Source organism: Podarcis vaucheri (assembly GCF_965113315.1).
Source record: "Podarcis vaucheri genome assembly, chromosome: 1".
NCBI lineage: Eukaryota > Metazoa > Chordata > Lepidosauria > Squamata > Lacertidae > Podarcis > Podarcis vaucheri.
In genome coordinates this window covers 44,267,341-44,284,317 of record NC_138759.1, presented here as the reverse complement: position 1 = coordinate 44,284,317, position 16,977 = coordinate 44,267,341, and the positions used below count along the sequence as shown (strand labels likewise).

Sequence of the window (16,977 nt, the reverse complement as noted above, 5' to 3'; positions counted from 1 at the left end):
GCTCTGGTAGCAGGGAGCAATTTTCCCACTTAATGGTGGGAATGCTCTTTGGCATCCACATTTTCGGCTGATGATTCTGAAATTATTATTATTTTAATTAAATGCCCCATTTAAGCCTCCCCACAACTTGGTCTTTTGAATTTGTGGGGTGATAAAAAAAAATCTTTTCCACTGTAAAGAACATCTTACATGGATGTAGACTGCAGCAAGAACTTATTTGGCTCAGAAGTCAAAGATGCTTCAAGACTCTCGTCGTGGTATAAGAATATGTGGACTCTTGACTATTGCTGAGAAAATAACTCACATATTACGTGTTTCTAAGAGTAGGGAAGACCCAGAACGTTCCTATACCATTTGGTGAGATTGCATTTCTTACGTGGTAAATTCAGATATACAAAGCTCTCTTCCCCCACCAAATTGCAAAATTTGGCTTTCACCGTGTGTTTTGCAGCTCGCATCTTTCCACAATATCTGCTCTGTACTTATTTGGAAAACATGGCTTCTGTACTGCTCTGCTCCTACGTTTTGCAATTTTGGTTGTGCTTTGGTTGTTTCTCATAAATAAAAACTTTTAGAAAGAAAGAAAGAAAGAAAGAAAGAAAGAAAGAAAGAAAGAAAGAAAGAAAGAAACCAGTGGGGTTTAAAATCTCGATGCTTTAGGCGTGAAAGAACTTTCAGGCTTCGTTTAGAATTTCTGCATAGATGGAAAGCCACCGAGGTCATTTAAAGTGAATGCTGGCGGATCATGAGGAAGAGGTCATCACAGCAGGCGACCTCTCTTTGCCGCCGCAAGCACCCTTCTTCTCCGGTAAGGGCGGAATAAAATTTGATGCAAGGGGATGAAGTGGGAGGAGAAGAGGAGCTCGCTGATTTGAATAAAGGACGGCGGTTGGAGGGGGGCGAGGGTCTGTTTCTGCGGCTCGCTTTGCAAGGCAGAGCCAGTGAGCGCGTTGCTTCAGCACCAACAGGCGCGGACAGCTCCCCGTGGGGCTCTCTTGATCCAGCCTGGACGATGCTGCGGAGCAAAGGGACGAGCCTAGAGCCCAGGAAGGCTATTGAATCTTCTCTGAAACATCTATCGGAAAGGCAAGGGGGGCAGAGAGGGGAGCAGCCACCACACTGTTAAGAAACCGCGTCTTCGCAGCAGCTCCAGACTGATCTACAGAAGACACTTAACCGCCTGCCGAAAAGCCACTTGTGGCTCTCCTTCTACTTCAAGGGGACTTAAAGTGTTCCTTCGCGGAGAAGCAAGAGCCAGCAGCCTAAAGGCAGGAGGAAAAGGTTTGGGAAATTTACTTTTTTATTTTTATAACTTATTTTCCCCTAGCGTGACTCTGTGCGCAAAAATCTCAGCCCTGAGCTTAGACTGAGGATCGAGATAAGTGTCCGGGATTCATTAAAGCGGCAAGTGAATGGTGAGCAACGTGGCAGGGCTGGGTGCGTGTGACTATCGCTGAAGACCACAGAAGTTCAGAGAGCAAACAAATGTGAGTGCCCTGAATTCTCCCGGGGCTCTCTGGGGCATTTAGCTATTCTCTCTTCATTCTTTCAAGTTGCCTGTTTCAAGTTCCTTGGAGTCACCTATTTGGGAGCAGGGGAGAGGGGTTCAAACACATCTCTCTCTCCCAAAATCCCTCAATAGTAACAATAACAATAATAGATGATAATTATTAATTGTGCTTACGTCACATGCCTTATCTAGTTGCAATCTCCTATAGGGTAGGTTAGTATTCTCCATATTGCAGACTGAGACGTTTCTGGGTTAAAGAGTGAGTTGCCTAAGGCCACCTGCTGAGTTAATAGCAGAGGTGAAATCTGAATCATGGACTGTCAGATCTGTAGTGAAATAACGGATTGTGTGGGTGGGAATTGCCAAGCATCTTATTAGAACAGAAGCTAATTGCCCTGTTCTCACCACTGGTTTGCCAATATTATTATTCCTCATACTGTAGTTGTTTTTGTGGGGGGTTAATGAGGCTGGTGAGTGTGTGGCTTGACAACAGCCACCTAGTGAGTTCACGGAAGAGGAAAGATTAGAGTCTGGCACCTCTTGAATGTAGCTAAAGACACACACCACCCTTTTAAATGAGGTGCCAGAATTCACCATGAACACCTTCCTTGTTCTCTTAAGAGTGTCAACGGAAGCCACCTGAGAGGTGCCAGAACTGAGTTCCAGTGAGTTCTGGCTGAAAAAAAGCCCTGCATATATGTGTGCTTTGAGTGTGCTTTAAAGGTATGGCGTGTATATGCAGCCTCAGCCTCTGAGCCACTGCCGCACTTGTTTTTGTACAAGCTACTATGCTACACCAGCATGAAGTATTTTGAATCCTCCAAGCATTGGCATAGTGGGGGGGGGCAGGGGGGCCGTTGCCCTGGGCACACAGAACCAGGCGCCCCCTGTGGAGATCCCTACTGCATGCCCTCTGCCCACCCGTTGGTGGCGAGGGCTGGGGAGTGGAGGGTGAAGAGCTGCACCACACCTTACACTTTCCCTCCACAGAAAACACTACCCTGCAGGAGGAAAGTGCCTATTGTCATCTTGTGTCTTGCTACTAAGCAGCTGTGTCTTGCATGCTAAGCAGCTGGAATTGGCCAAACCTCATGTGGGTTACCTGCCTTCTCTTATAGCTGAAGTGCTTTCTCTATAGAAAAAGTGCACTGGGAAAAGTCATGATGTTAATTAACATTCTACAGATCCTGATAGGTTTTGTGCCCTCTTTTGTCATGCTGCTGGCACACTACCTTTTGAAATGAGAAGGGCAATTACCCAGCTGCTTTCTATCGTCAGATGACAAAGAGTGTGTGTGAATGACATGAGGCTGCCTTGGGTCTCCCTAGCAGTGAATCAGAAGGGAAAGAGATATGCTCCAATCCAGGATCTATTAACAGACAGCACAATTTTTATTGCAAGTGCCCTTGAAATGGTCAAGCAACGTGGTAAGAATACAAAGTTGGTTTTACTGATGGAAGGCTGAGTGAACTCTGTAAGTAAAATGTTTGCAGGTTGCTGTGCACACCACCTGGAAGAGAATCCTGATGAACCAGGCTGGGAAGCAGAAACAAGGCGGTCCATCTTCTTGTTGGCAAATCATCATTTTTTTTTCTTTTCTGCAATCACACCCACCTGAAATCTGAGGGGGTTTAAAATAAGGGCAAAACACTATTTTATCACATTTATGTTTATTTTATCTATTACGTTTATACCCAACCTTTCCTGCCAAAGGAGCCCAAGGCAACATTGGTGTCATGTTTGAAGCATTCATCTTAGTCAGTACCTTAAGAGGATTTGTGTAGTTTGGTTAGATTCCTGCAGACGCAAGAGTAATCCTTGCATTTATGGCCATGCAAGCAACTTCAACTGTGAGCAAATAATTAATGGAACTCAGGGCCACTTTGAGAGTCACACAATTCCTGCACAGAAAGTACTTCCAAGTAGGAATAACTATGAAACATATCTGTAGATATTAGCATGTGATAGTCCTATCTTGGTATATAGATATAGATTGTTTGTCTGCTACGCAGCTATGACTTCCGATACATACACATTTTTAAAGCCCTCACATGTCGGATTATAGTGCATGTGCCGTTTGGGTGTTAGTTCCTATGTACAGTATCTTCCATGCAGTGCCAGATTTATGTATAAGCTAAACAAGCTATAGCTTAGGGCCACATTCTCTTGGGGCCCCCAAAAAAGAATTAAAGGAAAAAACACCTGGATGTACATTTCCAAAATATAAGATAAAAAACAAATAAAATAAAACCTACATACAGCAATAGTGTTTTCTGTTGCGTAGGCTCCTGTGATGTAAGTGATGGGCCCTGCCTGCTAGCCTGCTCCCTAAAATATCACTGGTTTGCTCATTTCTATATATAGGGTGCCTACATAAAATATGTATTTTATGATAATATATATATTTTGTTATGTGCAAATGGCTTTAGATACCTATTAAGTTCATAAATTACCATATAGCATATATTCAACACAAAAAACAGTGACAATTTGTTGTTGACAAAGGACAGCTGGACATATAAAGGGCCCCATTACCTTCAGTAGCTTAGGGCCTCATCAAACCTAAATCTGGCCCTGCTTCCATGCATAAGTTGAATATAACACATAAAGCAAATCTGCTTTGATTCCTTGTGCATTTTGCAGCACACAGGACAACAGAAATAATAGCAACACACATTTTATTGATCCTATGTAAGCAGATACCAGGACAACTCCCTGCAAAAACCCTTTCCCATTCAAACACAGGAGCTAACACACTCATGTTTCTGCTTGACTGAGGGAAGGAAAAGAAATGAACTAAACTGCTTACAGGAGGAGGCAAGCTCCTTATAGTGTTTCCACGCCAGATATCCAAAAGCATCTCACATTGATGTACTGATTGTTGCTGATGTGGAAAGTGAGAACATCACTGATGCTGGATGGAACATGGAAGTAAAACTGCACATTTAAGCCAGTAGAGATGTTAGATTGGGCTTTGCTTACATTAGCATGTGGTCAACACAAATGTAGGACTTACCCATGGAAAATACAATCCCAAGCATTCTTTCTAGAAAGTAAGTCCTATTGAACTCAGCAGGAGCTTCTTCTGAGTGAACATGCTTAGGATTGCACTGTAAACTCTTGTCATCCTCATTCAGTCAATCTGCTCAGAATTCACTACTGAACAGGACCAGTCTGGATGTAGGAAACAGCAAAAAATGTTAAGAAAATGTATTGCAGTGAAGAAAACAAAGGTTTGATTTCCTGCTCACATGCGTGGAAAATCTCTCCTTCCCACAACATGTGTGCTTATTTGCCATGCTCATGCTCTTCCCTCATAGAAGTCCTCCCCACATTTCACCAATCCCTCACCCTTTATTGGAACTGTTTCCATGTGAAATTCCTTTCACAAGCCCCTATTACAATCAGCCCCTCTTCTGCTTCACTTTGCAGAATTGGTCTGCTCCCCTTCCAGTGTTGTACTCACCACCCCAGAGTGCTGATATCAGGAGTGGGATGGGGGAAAGATTCGGAAGGAGCCGACAAGCAGATCTATTATGGGATTCATGTTATTCCTGGCTATGTAAAGAAGCCACTGCTTATTAGAGTGCCTATTAAAAACCATTCACACATTTCTAACTTTTCCCCAGATGGAAAACATCATAATGCATAATGTTTAGGGAAGCTTTTAATGTTTGATGTATTAATTGTATTTTAATATTTGGTTGGAAGCCGCCCAGAGTGGCTGGGGAAGCCCAGCCAGATGGGCGGGGTATAAATAAATTCTTATTCTTATTCTTATTCTTATTCTTATTCTTATTCTTATTCTTATTCTTATTCTTATTCTTATTCATTGGCATAAACTGGGAGTTTACTTCCCCAGCAAAGCTTTGGATAGTGAATACAACTCACTATTCCTTGCGAAAAGAATCAGTTCCCCAATGCTTTTCTTTCAGTGGACATTTTGCTCCTCCTTGTGGCAAGATATGGAATACTCCAAATTATCCATTGGCAGATCCTCAGCTTTGCTTCATATTGTACCTTTTTGGCAGAGAGCTACTAATCCGAGTTGTAGTCAGTCCCTGGAGTCCAGTCACACACAGAGAGATGATGCAAATGGATTTAGGATGACAACCTCACTGCTGTTTTCTCCAGGCAATTTGTTTTTTCCTGTTTTGCTTACACCTACCCGTTGCTCGGTCCCAGCTCCTGCCAACCTAGCAATTCAAAAGCATGTCAAAGTGCAAGTAGATAAATAGGTACTGCTCTGGCAGGAAGGTAAACGGCGTTTCCATGCGCTGCTCTGGTTCGCTAGAAGCAGCTTAGTCATGCTGGCCACATGACCCGGAAGCTGTCTGCAGACAAATGCCGGCTCCCTTGGCCTATAGAGCGAGATGAGCACACAACGCCAGAGTTGTCTGCGACTGGACCTAACGGTCAGGGGTACCTTTACCTTTACCCACCAAGAAAGGACATAGGTGGCAATGTGGTCCAAACCACAGAGCCTAGGGCTTGCCGATCAGAAGGTCGGCAGTTCGAATCCCCGCAACGGGGTGAGCTCCCATTGTTCGGTCCCAGCTCCTACCAACCTAGCAGTTTGAAAGCACATCAAAGTGCAAGTAGATAAATAGGTACTGCTCCGGTGGGAAGATAAACGGCGTTTCCGTGCACTGCTCTGGTTTGCCAGAAGCGGCTTAGTCATGTTGGCCACATGACCTGGAAGCTGTCTGCGGACAAACGCCGGCTCCCTCGGCGTATAGAGCGAGATGAGCACCGCAACCCCAGAGTCATCCATGACTGGACCTAATAGTCAGGGGTACCTTTACCTTTACCCACCAAAAAAGCATTCTGGCATTCATCATGTGGAATCTAAAACCTGAATTTTACAAGCTATTATTCAAAGAGTAACTAGTCACACAGGGATGGGTGTGTGTGTATGTGCTTGCATTATTGATGGCTTTATTTACACAATAATTCTCTCCTCCACCCCCATAAACGTACATGGTGGTTCTTCATTTGTAGTGCTAGATTCTTATTTTGGCTCTATAGGTGTTTCCGCTGTGAGGATTCTCATTCAGTTCATAATATTTTGTTGGTGGGAAATGTTATTCTTGAATCAACTGCTGTTGGGATTGCTGTGTCCCCTCCCCCTTTAATCCATTGGTTATGCTGAAGGCTGTGCTTTCCAAATTCTCAGTGTGACATCATAATAATAATAATAATAATAATAATAATAATAATAATAATAATAATGGTAATAATAATATATTTATGTCCCACCCATGTGGCTGGATTTCCCCAGCCCCTCTGGGCTGCTTCCAACCAAATATTAAAAACAATACAGCATCAAACATTAAAAACTTCCCTAAACAGGACCGCCTCCCAGTGGACTCCCAGATGGCTTAGAAGATAGTTTTGCTCAAGAAGAGGGAAAATGCCGCTGTCTGTGAGGAAAAGAACAAGATACCTTCCACCCATCCCTATTCCCCACACAGGAGCCAACCACAGTGGCCATCAGATCTTTCTTCAAAACTGGTAATGGGATGTACTCCACCAAACCTGAAGGCAGTAGAGTAGTTTAGGGATGTTGGGAAATAACTGGTGAACACCAATAAATCCTGAAGTCCTTTGTGTGTGAGAAACTACTAAACAAAACAGCAGACTGCCTGAATTCCAAAAGTGTGGGGTTGACTCACTCTCTAGCCAAAAGAACCTCCAGCAGAGTTTAAAACTGAAATACATGCAGCATTTGCAAAGCACGGGAAATATAGGTTGCTAGACCTTTAAATATCCCAGTGTTAAGCACTCACAATGTGTTCCCCCACCTTTACCCCTCTGGTATTGAATAGACTATGCATTGTTCAATCTGGATAACCCTCTTGTGTCATGCAGGGCTTGACAGGTTTGGAGACTAAGCTCATCATCTGACTATGCCCTATTCAGGCATATCCAACTCCCAACAGACTGTGATCTTCTCCCAGTATAAAAAAACTGGTAGTGATTTACCCATTGTCATTGGAGGGAGGAGGAGCATGCGTGGGGTGGGTGCATTGCCCAGAGTTGTGGGGGGAGAATTGCACAGAGTTTTTTTGCTTTTCCCCTGTAACTTTTTGTACATAAGGATCACGCGATCTACCAGGATCAGCCGGGGATCTACCTGTAGATCATGATCTACTGGTTGGACGTCCCTGCCCTGTCTGAATGAAAAGCAAATGCTGGGATTGGACCCTGGTGGTGAGTGGGACAATTGCACAATGCTACCAGCCTTTGAATGCCACCACAGCTTCTTTTTAAAAAAAATTTAAGCTTGTGACCATGTCTTTGATGAAGAGAAAACATGGACCACTTATAAACACCATCTCCAACCCCTTGAAAGATTCCACCAACGGTGTCTCTGAAAAAAATTACACATCACTTGGGAAGAAAGGCAAACTAATGCCAGTGTAATGGAAGAAGCAAAGATTGCCAGTGTCAAAGCAATGATTCTTCAACACCAACTTCATTGGACTGGTCATGTTGCTCGGATGCCTGATTATTGTCTTCCAAAGCAACTGTGTACTCTATTCCGAACTTAGAAATGAAAAGCGTAATGCTGGTGGTCAACAAAAAAGGCTTAAAGACTCTCTCAAGGCAAATCCCAGAAAATGTAGTATAAAGACTGACAATTGGGAAACACTGGCCTGCGAGTGCTCCAGTTGGAGAACAGCCTTTACCAAAGGTATCACAGACTTTGAAGACGCTCAGACACAGGACGAAAGGGAGAGACATGCTAAGAGGAAGGCATGTTTGGCAAACCTTCACCAAGATCAACTCCTGCCTATGTCTTCACTGTGGAAGGACGTGTGGCTCCAGAATTGGCCTCCACAATCACTTATGGACTCACTTTTAAGACCATGTTCATGGAAGACAATCTTACTCAGCTACGAGTGATCGTCAAGGAGGAGGAAGCAATCCATATTCCTGGTTGTTGTTGTTGTTGTTGTTGTTTTACTATACATAGAAACTGGATCTAAACTTAATTAACCCTCCAATTTCCATACAACAGCCATTCTATAAGTATAGGTTGCAGATAAATCTTGCAGATAAATCTTCAATTTCAGCAGCTCATCTTAAGAGTATGGGCATTTTGCCAATTTCATAGGGATGTTAACTGCAAATTTTCTTGCAATCTCTGGTGAATGGAAGACAAAGAACACAATTTTTCATAGAAATGAAAAAGCTAGAAGATTTTCAGTGTCAAAACAACAACTTCCTTTTTTTTTCCAGAGAAGGGAAATAAAATCTAAACCACTCCGAAAAAGCACCAAGAGGTTTGAGAGTGAAAGAGAAGAGAGGAGTTGCCATCAATCAGAGTGTAATTGAATCTGAGGTTCAGCATAAGCTGTTTTCAATGTAACTGCTGTAAAATGAGGCAATTATAAAGCTGACAATTATAAAGTGGAGGATCTTACCTACACCATATGCTCATGTCTGGTCTCCGGTATATCAGCGAAGCCGGCAGGGGAACATTGTAAAACCAGAGTGAGCTAGACCATGTGCACAGCTGGGTAACTTCACTGAATGAAGGGCCCAGGTGTCATTGGAGATAGGAGTGTCTACCTTTTCCAAGGATATTCCATCAGAGATGTTGTGGAAGTAACTGCCAGCTATAGAATGCAGCAGTGATGATAGAGCTGCACAGGACATCTGTATCACTTACCTTGTAGTGGTCTCAGAAGTTCAATGGCTGGTATCCTCTCCTTCCTATTCAAAGGAGACATAGGCCTATCTAATCACAGATGCTACCGGGGTTGGTGGTGTAGCGTGGTTTGCTGATGCCCAGGGGCATGTGCGTACACCAGGGGGGTGGGGCATGGAAGGTGAAAGGAGCCCTCGCCGCTGATGCCTGGAATGGCACCAGCAGCAAGCTGCTTTGCGAGGCTGGGATCTGATCTGAACGATTCTCCGGGAGAATTGTTCAGATCAGATCTCAGCCTCACAAAGCGACACAGGGCTGACAGGGCGGCATGAGCAGCTCTCCTGAGAAAAATGGGCCTGGGGCCATCACCCCACAGCCCCACCCCCATGCTGGGGTAATTTGTCATTACACTTCCAATCTGGCCAACAGTGCTAGGAATCAGCACCCTGCTTTCACCATCACTCCAAAGCACACCATTTGTGTATCCCCTTCCCTGTCCCTGGACCCTAACAATGAATGCTATCACCCCCAATTTCTATGTTACTGGTTGTGTGGTATAGCACCAATTTTGAAGTGGTAAAACGTGCTATGTGTGGAGAGACGGAGGGAGGGCAGGTTTATTTGTCCATGTGTGATTGTTTCTTAGACAAGATGTAAATGGAAATTACAACACAATCTCAAAATGCACTGATTTTTATTTGCAGTTTAAAATTGAATATAGTGAAAGAGACATTTAAAGCTGGCTGTGAATATTGTCCCCCTATTGAAATATCTTCCCTCCGGAGTTGAAAACTGAAATGATGCCCCTGAAGATTGCTCTGGTTATGCCAACTACTGATCTCGTTTGTTTTGAACCAAGAGCTGCTCCTAACTAGAGATTATTAGATAGTCCTTCCGCAGGATAAAACTCTGTCAGGATAAGCTGGTTTACATTTCCTCCTGGTTTTTGACCTCAAGCCTTTGTACCATTTATATCCTGCTAATTGCCAAATCCAATTAACACCAAAATGAAAAGGTGCCAGAGCTCCAAAGGTGAGGCCATACAATCTGTCACCCATTTCTACACAGCAGGCTACCCTAGATCATTATGGATGGAGCCCCTATTGAGTAAAGACATACATAAAAACATGTGCTGAATAATGTTATAAAAGGAGAAATCATACTGAAGACAGAAGTGGCCAACTGAGCGAATGATAGATCTCTTGATGTACTTTGCAGAGCTTCAGAAGAACTTTGCTGAACTTTGGGTTCAATCCCTGGAAACTCCAGGTGGAGCTAGGAAATACTCTTGCTTGAGACACCGGAAGGTCTAGGTAGACAATGCTGGAATAGAGGAACCAATGGGCTGACTCAGTGGAAGGCAGGCGAATGCCTTATGTTCCCAACTGATAGTAATATTTTGAAAGTGTATCAACAGGAATGTATTATTCACCAGGTGTGGGAAACTGTGGATATATAACCCCCTTCCCTTATAGTTCTGGTATATTGGTGTCCCAACTCCTAAACCACTCAAGGAAATGGTTTTGCCTGGTGCAAGGATCACCCGTAAACAAAATATAGAAGCTCTCCCAATGCTACTCTCTAGATTTGGTCTGGAAAATAGGATTGGAACCACTGCAAAACAGTGTCCCTGAGTCCTGTTCCCCAGAGCTGGTCGAAGAGGAGACCACAAGCAATGGCTATCAAATGTCAAGGAGAGATCAAGAAGGAGGAGCAAGGTCATACACACACACACCCGTCCCACTATCTGCAAAGGTCATCTATCAAGGCAACCAAGGTTGACTCAGATCCATGGCCAGGCCTGATAGGAATGGATCTAAATAATCTGTGTCCTCCAAGAATGCTTGCAGCTGCCCCGCCATGGCCCTCTTCACTACCTTCCCCCCAAAGCAACAGTCCAATAGTTGTCCCAATCCAAAGTGTCCCATGCAGTGCTTGGCCTACACTTCTGTTATGTACGGAGCTGAATCCTAGAACAATAGGATTCAGAATGCAGCAGTCTGACTGGTCTGCAGGAGCCACCCAATCCAGCTCCAGGTGGAAGTGAATCAGCGACCTGATTGGCCTGCAGGAGCAGCCAATCAGGCTCATGGATGAAGTGAATCAGCAACCTGACTGGCCTACAGGAGCAGCCCAGAATTAACCAATCACACGGGGCCCATTGTGTAAATAATGTATATATAGCTACACGTTTGGGGGGAAATTTCATTTATTGCTACTGCGAGCTGAATAAAGAGCATGAAATTCACACTTGACTCCAAGTATATTTCAATTTCTATAGCCTGACTGGCAGCATTGTGCACCCCTGCCCCAGGGTTTCCTTTGGGGTCAGCCCCTTTGGGGGGTCAGCCCTCGGCCTGTTGTTATAATAAAGTGGGCAGTGGACCACACCTCAACCCCAGTGGCAGAAATTAAACACTAACTTCTGTTACAAATAGCACAAACACCCTTACCTGTAACCAGATGATACACAGATCAAGCAACAATTGCAGTACACACACACACACACACACACACACACTGACTTGGGAGAGCAGACCAGGCAAGTACTAGGATGGTGCAAAGGCAGCCCCTCCTTGTTTCTCTGTGAGTCTGCTCTGTACCCATAATGGTGTACTGATTGTAGTTGAAACAAGGGAAGGGGGGGGGAGAGAATAAGCAATACAGTTAAATGGGATGAGGATGATGTATATGCCTTTATTTTACATATTGCAGAGTTCATTTTATATCGGATGACAGTAGAATAGTTGTAACTAACTGGAAATGGAAGGTTGTCATTGGGGAGAAGCAGCCTTTGTAAATTCAGTCTAATTCTTGTTAAATCCATACAAGTGACACTATTGACATTGCTGGTGTCATTTGTTTATGTGCACACAGGCCATCATGTATGAATGCACACTTAATGAAGACCAAGGGGTTAAGACAAAGGCTTCATAGGAAAAGGTGAGTATTAAGAAAGGGTTTGACCTGGCGGGGAGGGGGAGAGGGAAGGAGGGAGGGAGGGAGGGAGGGAGAGTGAGAGAGGGGGGAGGGAGGTGTTATGCTGAGAAGGGGATTTCAGGCACATGCATCAGCAAGTGGAAATGAGCAGGGGTTTTTTTGGAGAGCAAGAGACTTTCAGGATATGGGAGAAGAAGGCAGAATGGAATTGGCTGAAGAGAGCTTTTAAAAGCTAGACAGGGGGGTTGTGCTGCAGCAACATGATGGCTAATTACAGAGCATCTGAACATGGTACCGAAGACATGGAGAAATTGGGAACACAGGTCAGGTAGTTCTTCAGCAGTGTTCGAAACTCCCATTGTTCTAGGCGCATTTTGCAACAGGGAATTTCATTAGTGTGAGCAGTTTCTGAGCTCTGGGCACGGTACTGCACCTAAGATTACAGATTAAAACTGCAGAGTGGAAGGAAACGAGGACCTTTTTCTGCCTCCCCACTTCCAGCTACTCTCTGAAGACTGTAGAAGAGACCCTCTTAAGAATATTAGGGGAGTGGGCAGGGGAAGGACTGGACCATGTGAAAAATGAACACAATATTTTAGCTGCAGTTCATTCATTTTCTGCTTTGTATTATTGTTATATAAAAAAAGTGGGCCTAGACGTTCCGTTGTTGTGCCCATAACCTAGGTTTAAGGGGACATTTTAGCTCCTAGCTTTCATATCTCAGTTTCTAACACTGCCCTTCAGCAATATCTTGAAACCAGTACTTCTTGAATTTAATACATTTGTACCCTGCACCTTCAACTCCCAAGAGTTCCTAAGGTGACAAATAATATGAATACGTAACATAACTATCACACACACACACACACACACACACACACACACGAGCTAGCACCCGCAAAATGCATCAAACACAGCAACAACAGCTGAGTTCAACTGTTTAAGAAGGGAGAAGTTCAAGTGGAATAGAAGCCTGGGGAAACTAAAATAACCTTGACTGGTGGCTAAATTGCATCACAGTAGGCACCATGTGAACTTCCTTTAAAAAAGACACACTGATCAAGGACGGCAGGGGGTGGTGGGACTAATGAAGAAAGCTCTTTCCAGCCAACACTTTTCTTGCCTCAAGAGATTCTATGTCATCAGTGGACATCAGCCACTGAATGAAAATGCTCTTTGCATTAGCCTATGTTCATTTCTTCTTATTCTCCCAGTTGTAAACTATGCACGACCATGACATAGCCAAAGAGCATGGCAAATAAAAGACCAGGGTCATGTTCTGAATAGCAGAAAGGAGATTAAAGTCCTAAGAGTGGATGGACCGGAGATGCTACAATGCAATGCTGTGAATGCTCAGATAAGGAAGGACATGGGATAAGCGCTCTTAAAGAACTACTGGAGCTGGCAAACAGTATCTGCAAGCTGCTGCAAAGATAAAATGACACAAGGCTTTACAAATAAGACGTGAAAGGGTGCCACTTTCTAATTTGCCATCATGGGAGTAATCCTGCAATTTAGTGTTTATTTTTAAAAGACCAGCTGTGATGCCCATCACCGTTCAAACATAAAATACAAAACAAGTCTCAACCTGAAATTGATTTGCAACACAGGATTAGCCATTGGAGATGGTAGGCGGGAGAAAGAAGATGAGGGGAGACAGAAGTTAAGGACACTTTTACAGTTGCAAATAAGAATTCCCGAAGGACTCCATAGCTTTGGGAGAAAAAGTGCTTAAGGTAAAGATGCCTGAGGAGCAGGGAATAAACTTAGAAGAGGCGCAATGAAATGTGATTTGCTCAGGATTTCTAAGGGATGTACTATGAAGAGTGGGAGGTGCTAAGGGTGATAGAAGACGAAGGCTAAGATGGGCAGGGATTTTAAAGATAGGGACTGGAAGTTTAGGCATGGCATTCACATCCCTTTGCCACATGCTGCTACAGTCTTCCCAAACATGGTGTTATACAGACGTTTTGCATGCTCTGATGGGAGTTTTACTCCAGAATGTCTGGGGGGCACCAGGCTAAGGAAGGCTGCTCTACCTATACCTTTACCTACAACTTATCCTCATCTCCCAGTGATATTTAACATACTGGGAACTGTGGGGAGAAGAATTCTGTATGCAGATTGGCCCTGAATGTAACAGCCCCCCACATCTCATAAATTGCCCACCTAACTTTCCTTTCTATCTTATTGCAGAAGCATCGTCACAAGGGAAAACCAACATGGCAGTGGACAACCAACTCCTCAACGACTCCTGCTCCAATAGCTCAACTCCCGTTTTCACTGGCCTGGACCTTCTCTTTGAACTGAAGCCACTCTTCATTCCTCTCTATGCCATCCTGGTGACGGTGGCCTGCGCAGGGAACTTTCTCCTCCTCCTCCTCATTGGTACCACCAAAAAGTTGCACTGCACCACCAATTTCCTCATTGGGAACTTGGCAGCCGCCGATCTGATCATGTGCATTTTCTGTGTCCCGCTGACTGCCTCATACGCGTTTGAGATTCGCGGGTGGCTCTTTGGGATGTTCATGTGCTACTTTGTCACCCTCATGCAAGTGGCCACTGTGTTTGTGTCCGTCCTCTCCCTCACTGCTATTGCTGTGGACCGGTATATTGTCGTCGCTTACCCCATTCGCAAAAGGATCAGATGCAAGTCCTGTGCCTACATTGTGGCCTTCATTTGGTTGCTCTCCATCGTGGTCTCAGTCCCCACATCCATGCACACCCATTACCTGGATCTCAACAGCATTGGCCATGACATGATCATCTGTGAAGAATTCTGGAAGCACCACAAGACCGAGAGGTGGCTGTACTCTTGCTTGATGCTCCTCTTGTCCTACATGCTCCCGCTCTCTGCTGTCTCCATCTCCTACTGCGCCATTACTTATCGCCTCCGGAACAGGAGCGTCCCAGGGGCTGCCTACCACGGCCAAGAGAAATGGACTAAAAAGAAGCAAAAGACTTTCCGGATCCTCGTCATCTCAGTCATGTGCTTTGCTTGTTGCTGGCTCCCTCTTCAGGTGGTTAATCTGATCATAGATATAGACGAGGAGTTTGTTGTCCTAGACAAGAGATATGTCAATGTCATTCAAGTGTCCTGTCATGTGGTCGCCATGAGTTCTGCGTGCTTCAATCCGTTCATCTATGCCTCCCTCCACAACAAGTTCCGACTCCACATTAGCAACTACTTTCATCAAAGGAAGAGGTCAAGTACCATGTGCCGCAAGGCTTCCCGGCTGAATACCTGCTCCACTTTGGCAGATCATCCTGTGGGCCACAGTGAAAAAATAGCACTGCAAGAGAAGTTTCCTTTTAGCTCAAACCCAGCAACCCTACAAATATAAAAAGAGCCGATCTGCCGTCAAGGCCAAGGGTGTATACAAGCTCTCAGCTTGTATAATGTGTGGTCCATAGCAGCTGGTGCGGTGGACCCCTGAAACTGGCATTCATTCAACTTACCTGGATGGTGTTGGGGATGCACAGGCACAGCAGAGCTCCTGCTATTGGGTTTGCCCTGCCCTGCCCTCTCTTCCTCCCTGCCCCAGCCCAGCCCTGTAATCCAGGTATGCTGTAATGATGCTGGTGCTGAACGGACAGCTCCTTGGCTCTGCAGTCCCATCAGCCTCTACTACTGTGTGCATACCTGCCCTGTAGTCTGTACAGCCTGTAAAGGGGGCGGTGGCGGTTATTGGCTTGTTTTTTTGTTTTCTGTTATGTATTCTGTGTTCTCGTTTTGTATTTTCATGTTGTGAACTGCCCTGTGAAGGGCGGTATACAAATTTAATAAATAAATAGATAAAGATAAGGAAGAGCCCTCCATTAAAAAAAGTTTCCAGATCTGTAAAAATGGCATTACTGGGAGTGGAGGACGGATTGCAAAACCAGCAGATGGGGTTTCTGGCTGAAGAAGTGGAGTCAGCTAATCTGAGAAATGCGGCTGTTATATATGTTCATTCAGAATCAACATCTGAACATATCATTGGCAGAAGACACACTACCTTTTGTACTTGCAAAGTGGACCACTGCATTTGGTAAAAGCTGACCCAGTGTTGTCAGGGCTATAGGGTCAAATTTATAGAAATCGCTTGCTTTGAACTCCAGTTTTTCCCCTCGTACTTTGTCACACCAGAGTTGAACAGCTGTGGATGTATATATTGCATTTCCATGCAGAACATTCAAAATGTTGCTTGTAATTATAATTCATGCATTACATCCAAGTTATTTTTCATGAGTAAGTGAACTAAATGGGAATAATTAAGTCACACTGTGCTAGTGTCTTATTGTGCCAGTTTTAAAAGTAAGATAATTATCGTGACAATGTGATATCCATCTTTATTTCAGTTTCTGACATGCATAAGGGAAAATACACTGTAACGAACAGCCAATTAGATATTTAGGCCATAGCACCAATGTATTTGCACCATTAACTCCTATTCAAGAGCTAGGAAATTCCACAAACTCCAATATTCTCCCAGCACCTTTAAAAACTTTTATTCTAAATTATGGCTTTGCTGGAATTGTTTCTAAGTCCAAATAGCATGTACAAAAATACCTTCTCAGAAATGGAAATTCTATTTTAAAATTACTGTTATTGTTGCTATAGCTTTGTGGTTAAAGTTCTGCAAGTGTATACATAGATTGACAATAAAAGGAAAGATCTAAGTGTAAAATGATGCAGAAATGCCCCCCACTCAAACTTCACATATATAATGATCCAGTCTGAACTGGCTGTGACTAACTGGGAAATATATATTTGGTCAATGGATAGCTCAGTGAGGAGGTCAGATCTGGCAAGTAGCAGCTGCGGAAAAAACAACTTCTGTTCCTGGTACTACCAGGGGAGAGACTGAAAAGAAAACTGCCAATATTG

General features: G+C 44.1%; 1 protein-coding gene across 8 annotated transcripts; it reads left to right on the top strand.

Moving 5' to 3' along the window:
- Nucleotides 1-926: 926 nt before the first annotated feature.
- LOC309542158 (prolactin-releasing peptide receptor-like) lies at nt 927-15,458 on the top strand. 8 transcript variants are annotated; one of them, XM_082240747.1, is made up of 4 exons: nt 927-1,281; nt 3,004-3,064; nt 12,045-12,110; nt 14,304-15,458. In XM_082240747.1, exon 4 carries the CDS (start codon nt 14,330-14,332, stop codon nt 15,449-15,451), a length of 1,122 nt encoding a protein of 373 aa, XP_082096873.1. In that variant the 5' UTR covers nt 927-1,281; nt 3,004-3,064; nt 12,045-12,110; nt 14,304-14,329; the 3' UTR covers nt 15,452-15,458. The 8 variants fall into 8 exon arrangements, with proteins under 8 accessions (XP_082096873.1, XP_082096871.1, XP_082096869.1 ...); XM_082240745.1 differs by lacking the exon at nt 3,004-3,064; XM_082240743.1 differs by lacking the exon at nt 12,045-12,110 and having other exon boundaries at nt 3,004-3,067; nt 14,307-15,458.
- The last annotated feature ends 1,519 nt before the right edge of the window (nt 15,459-16,977 follow it).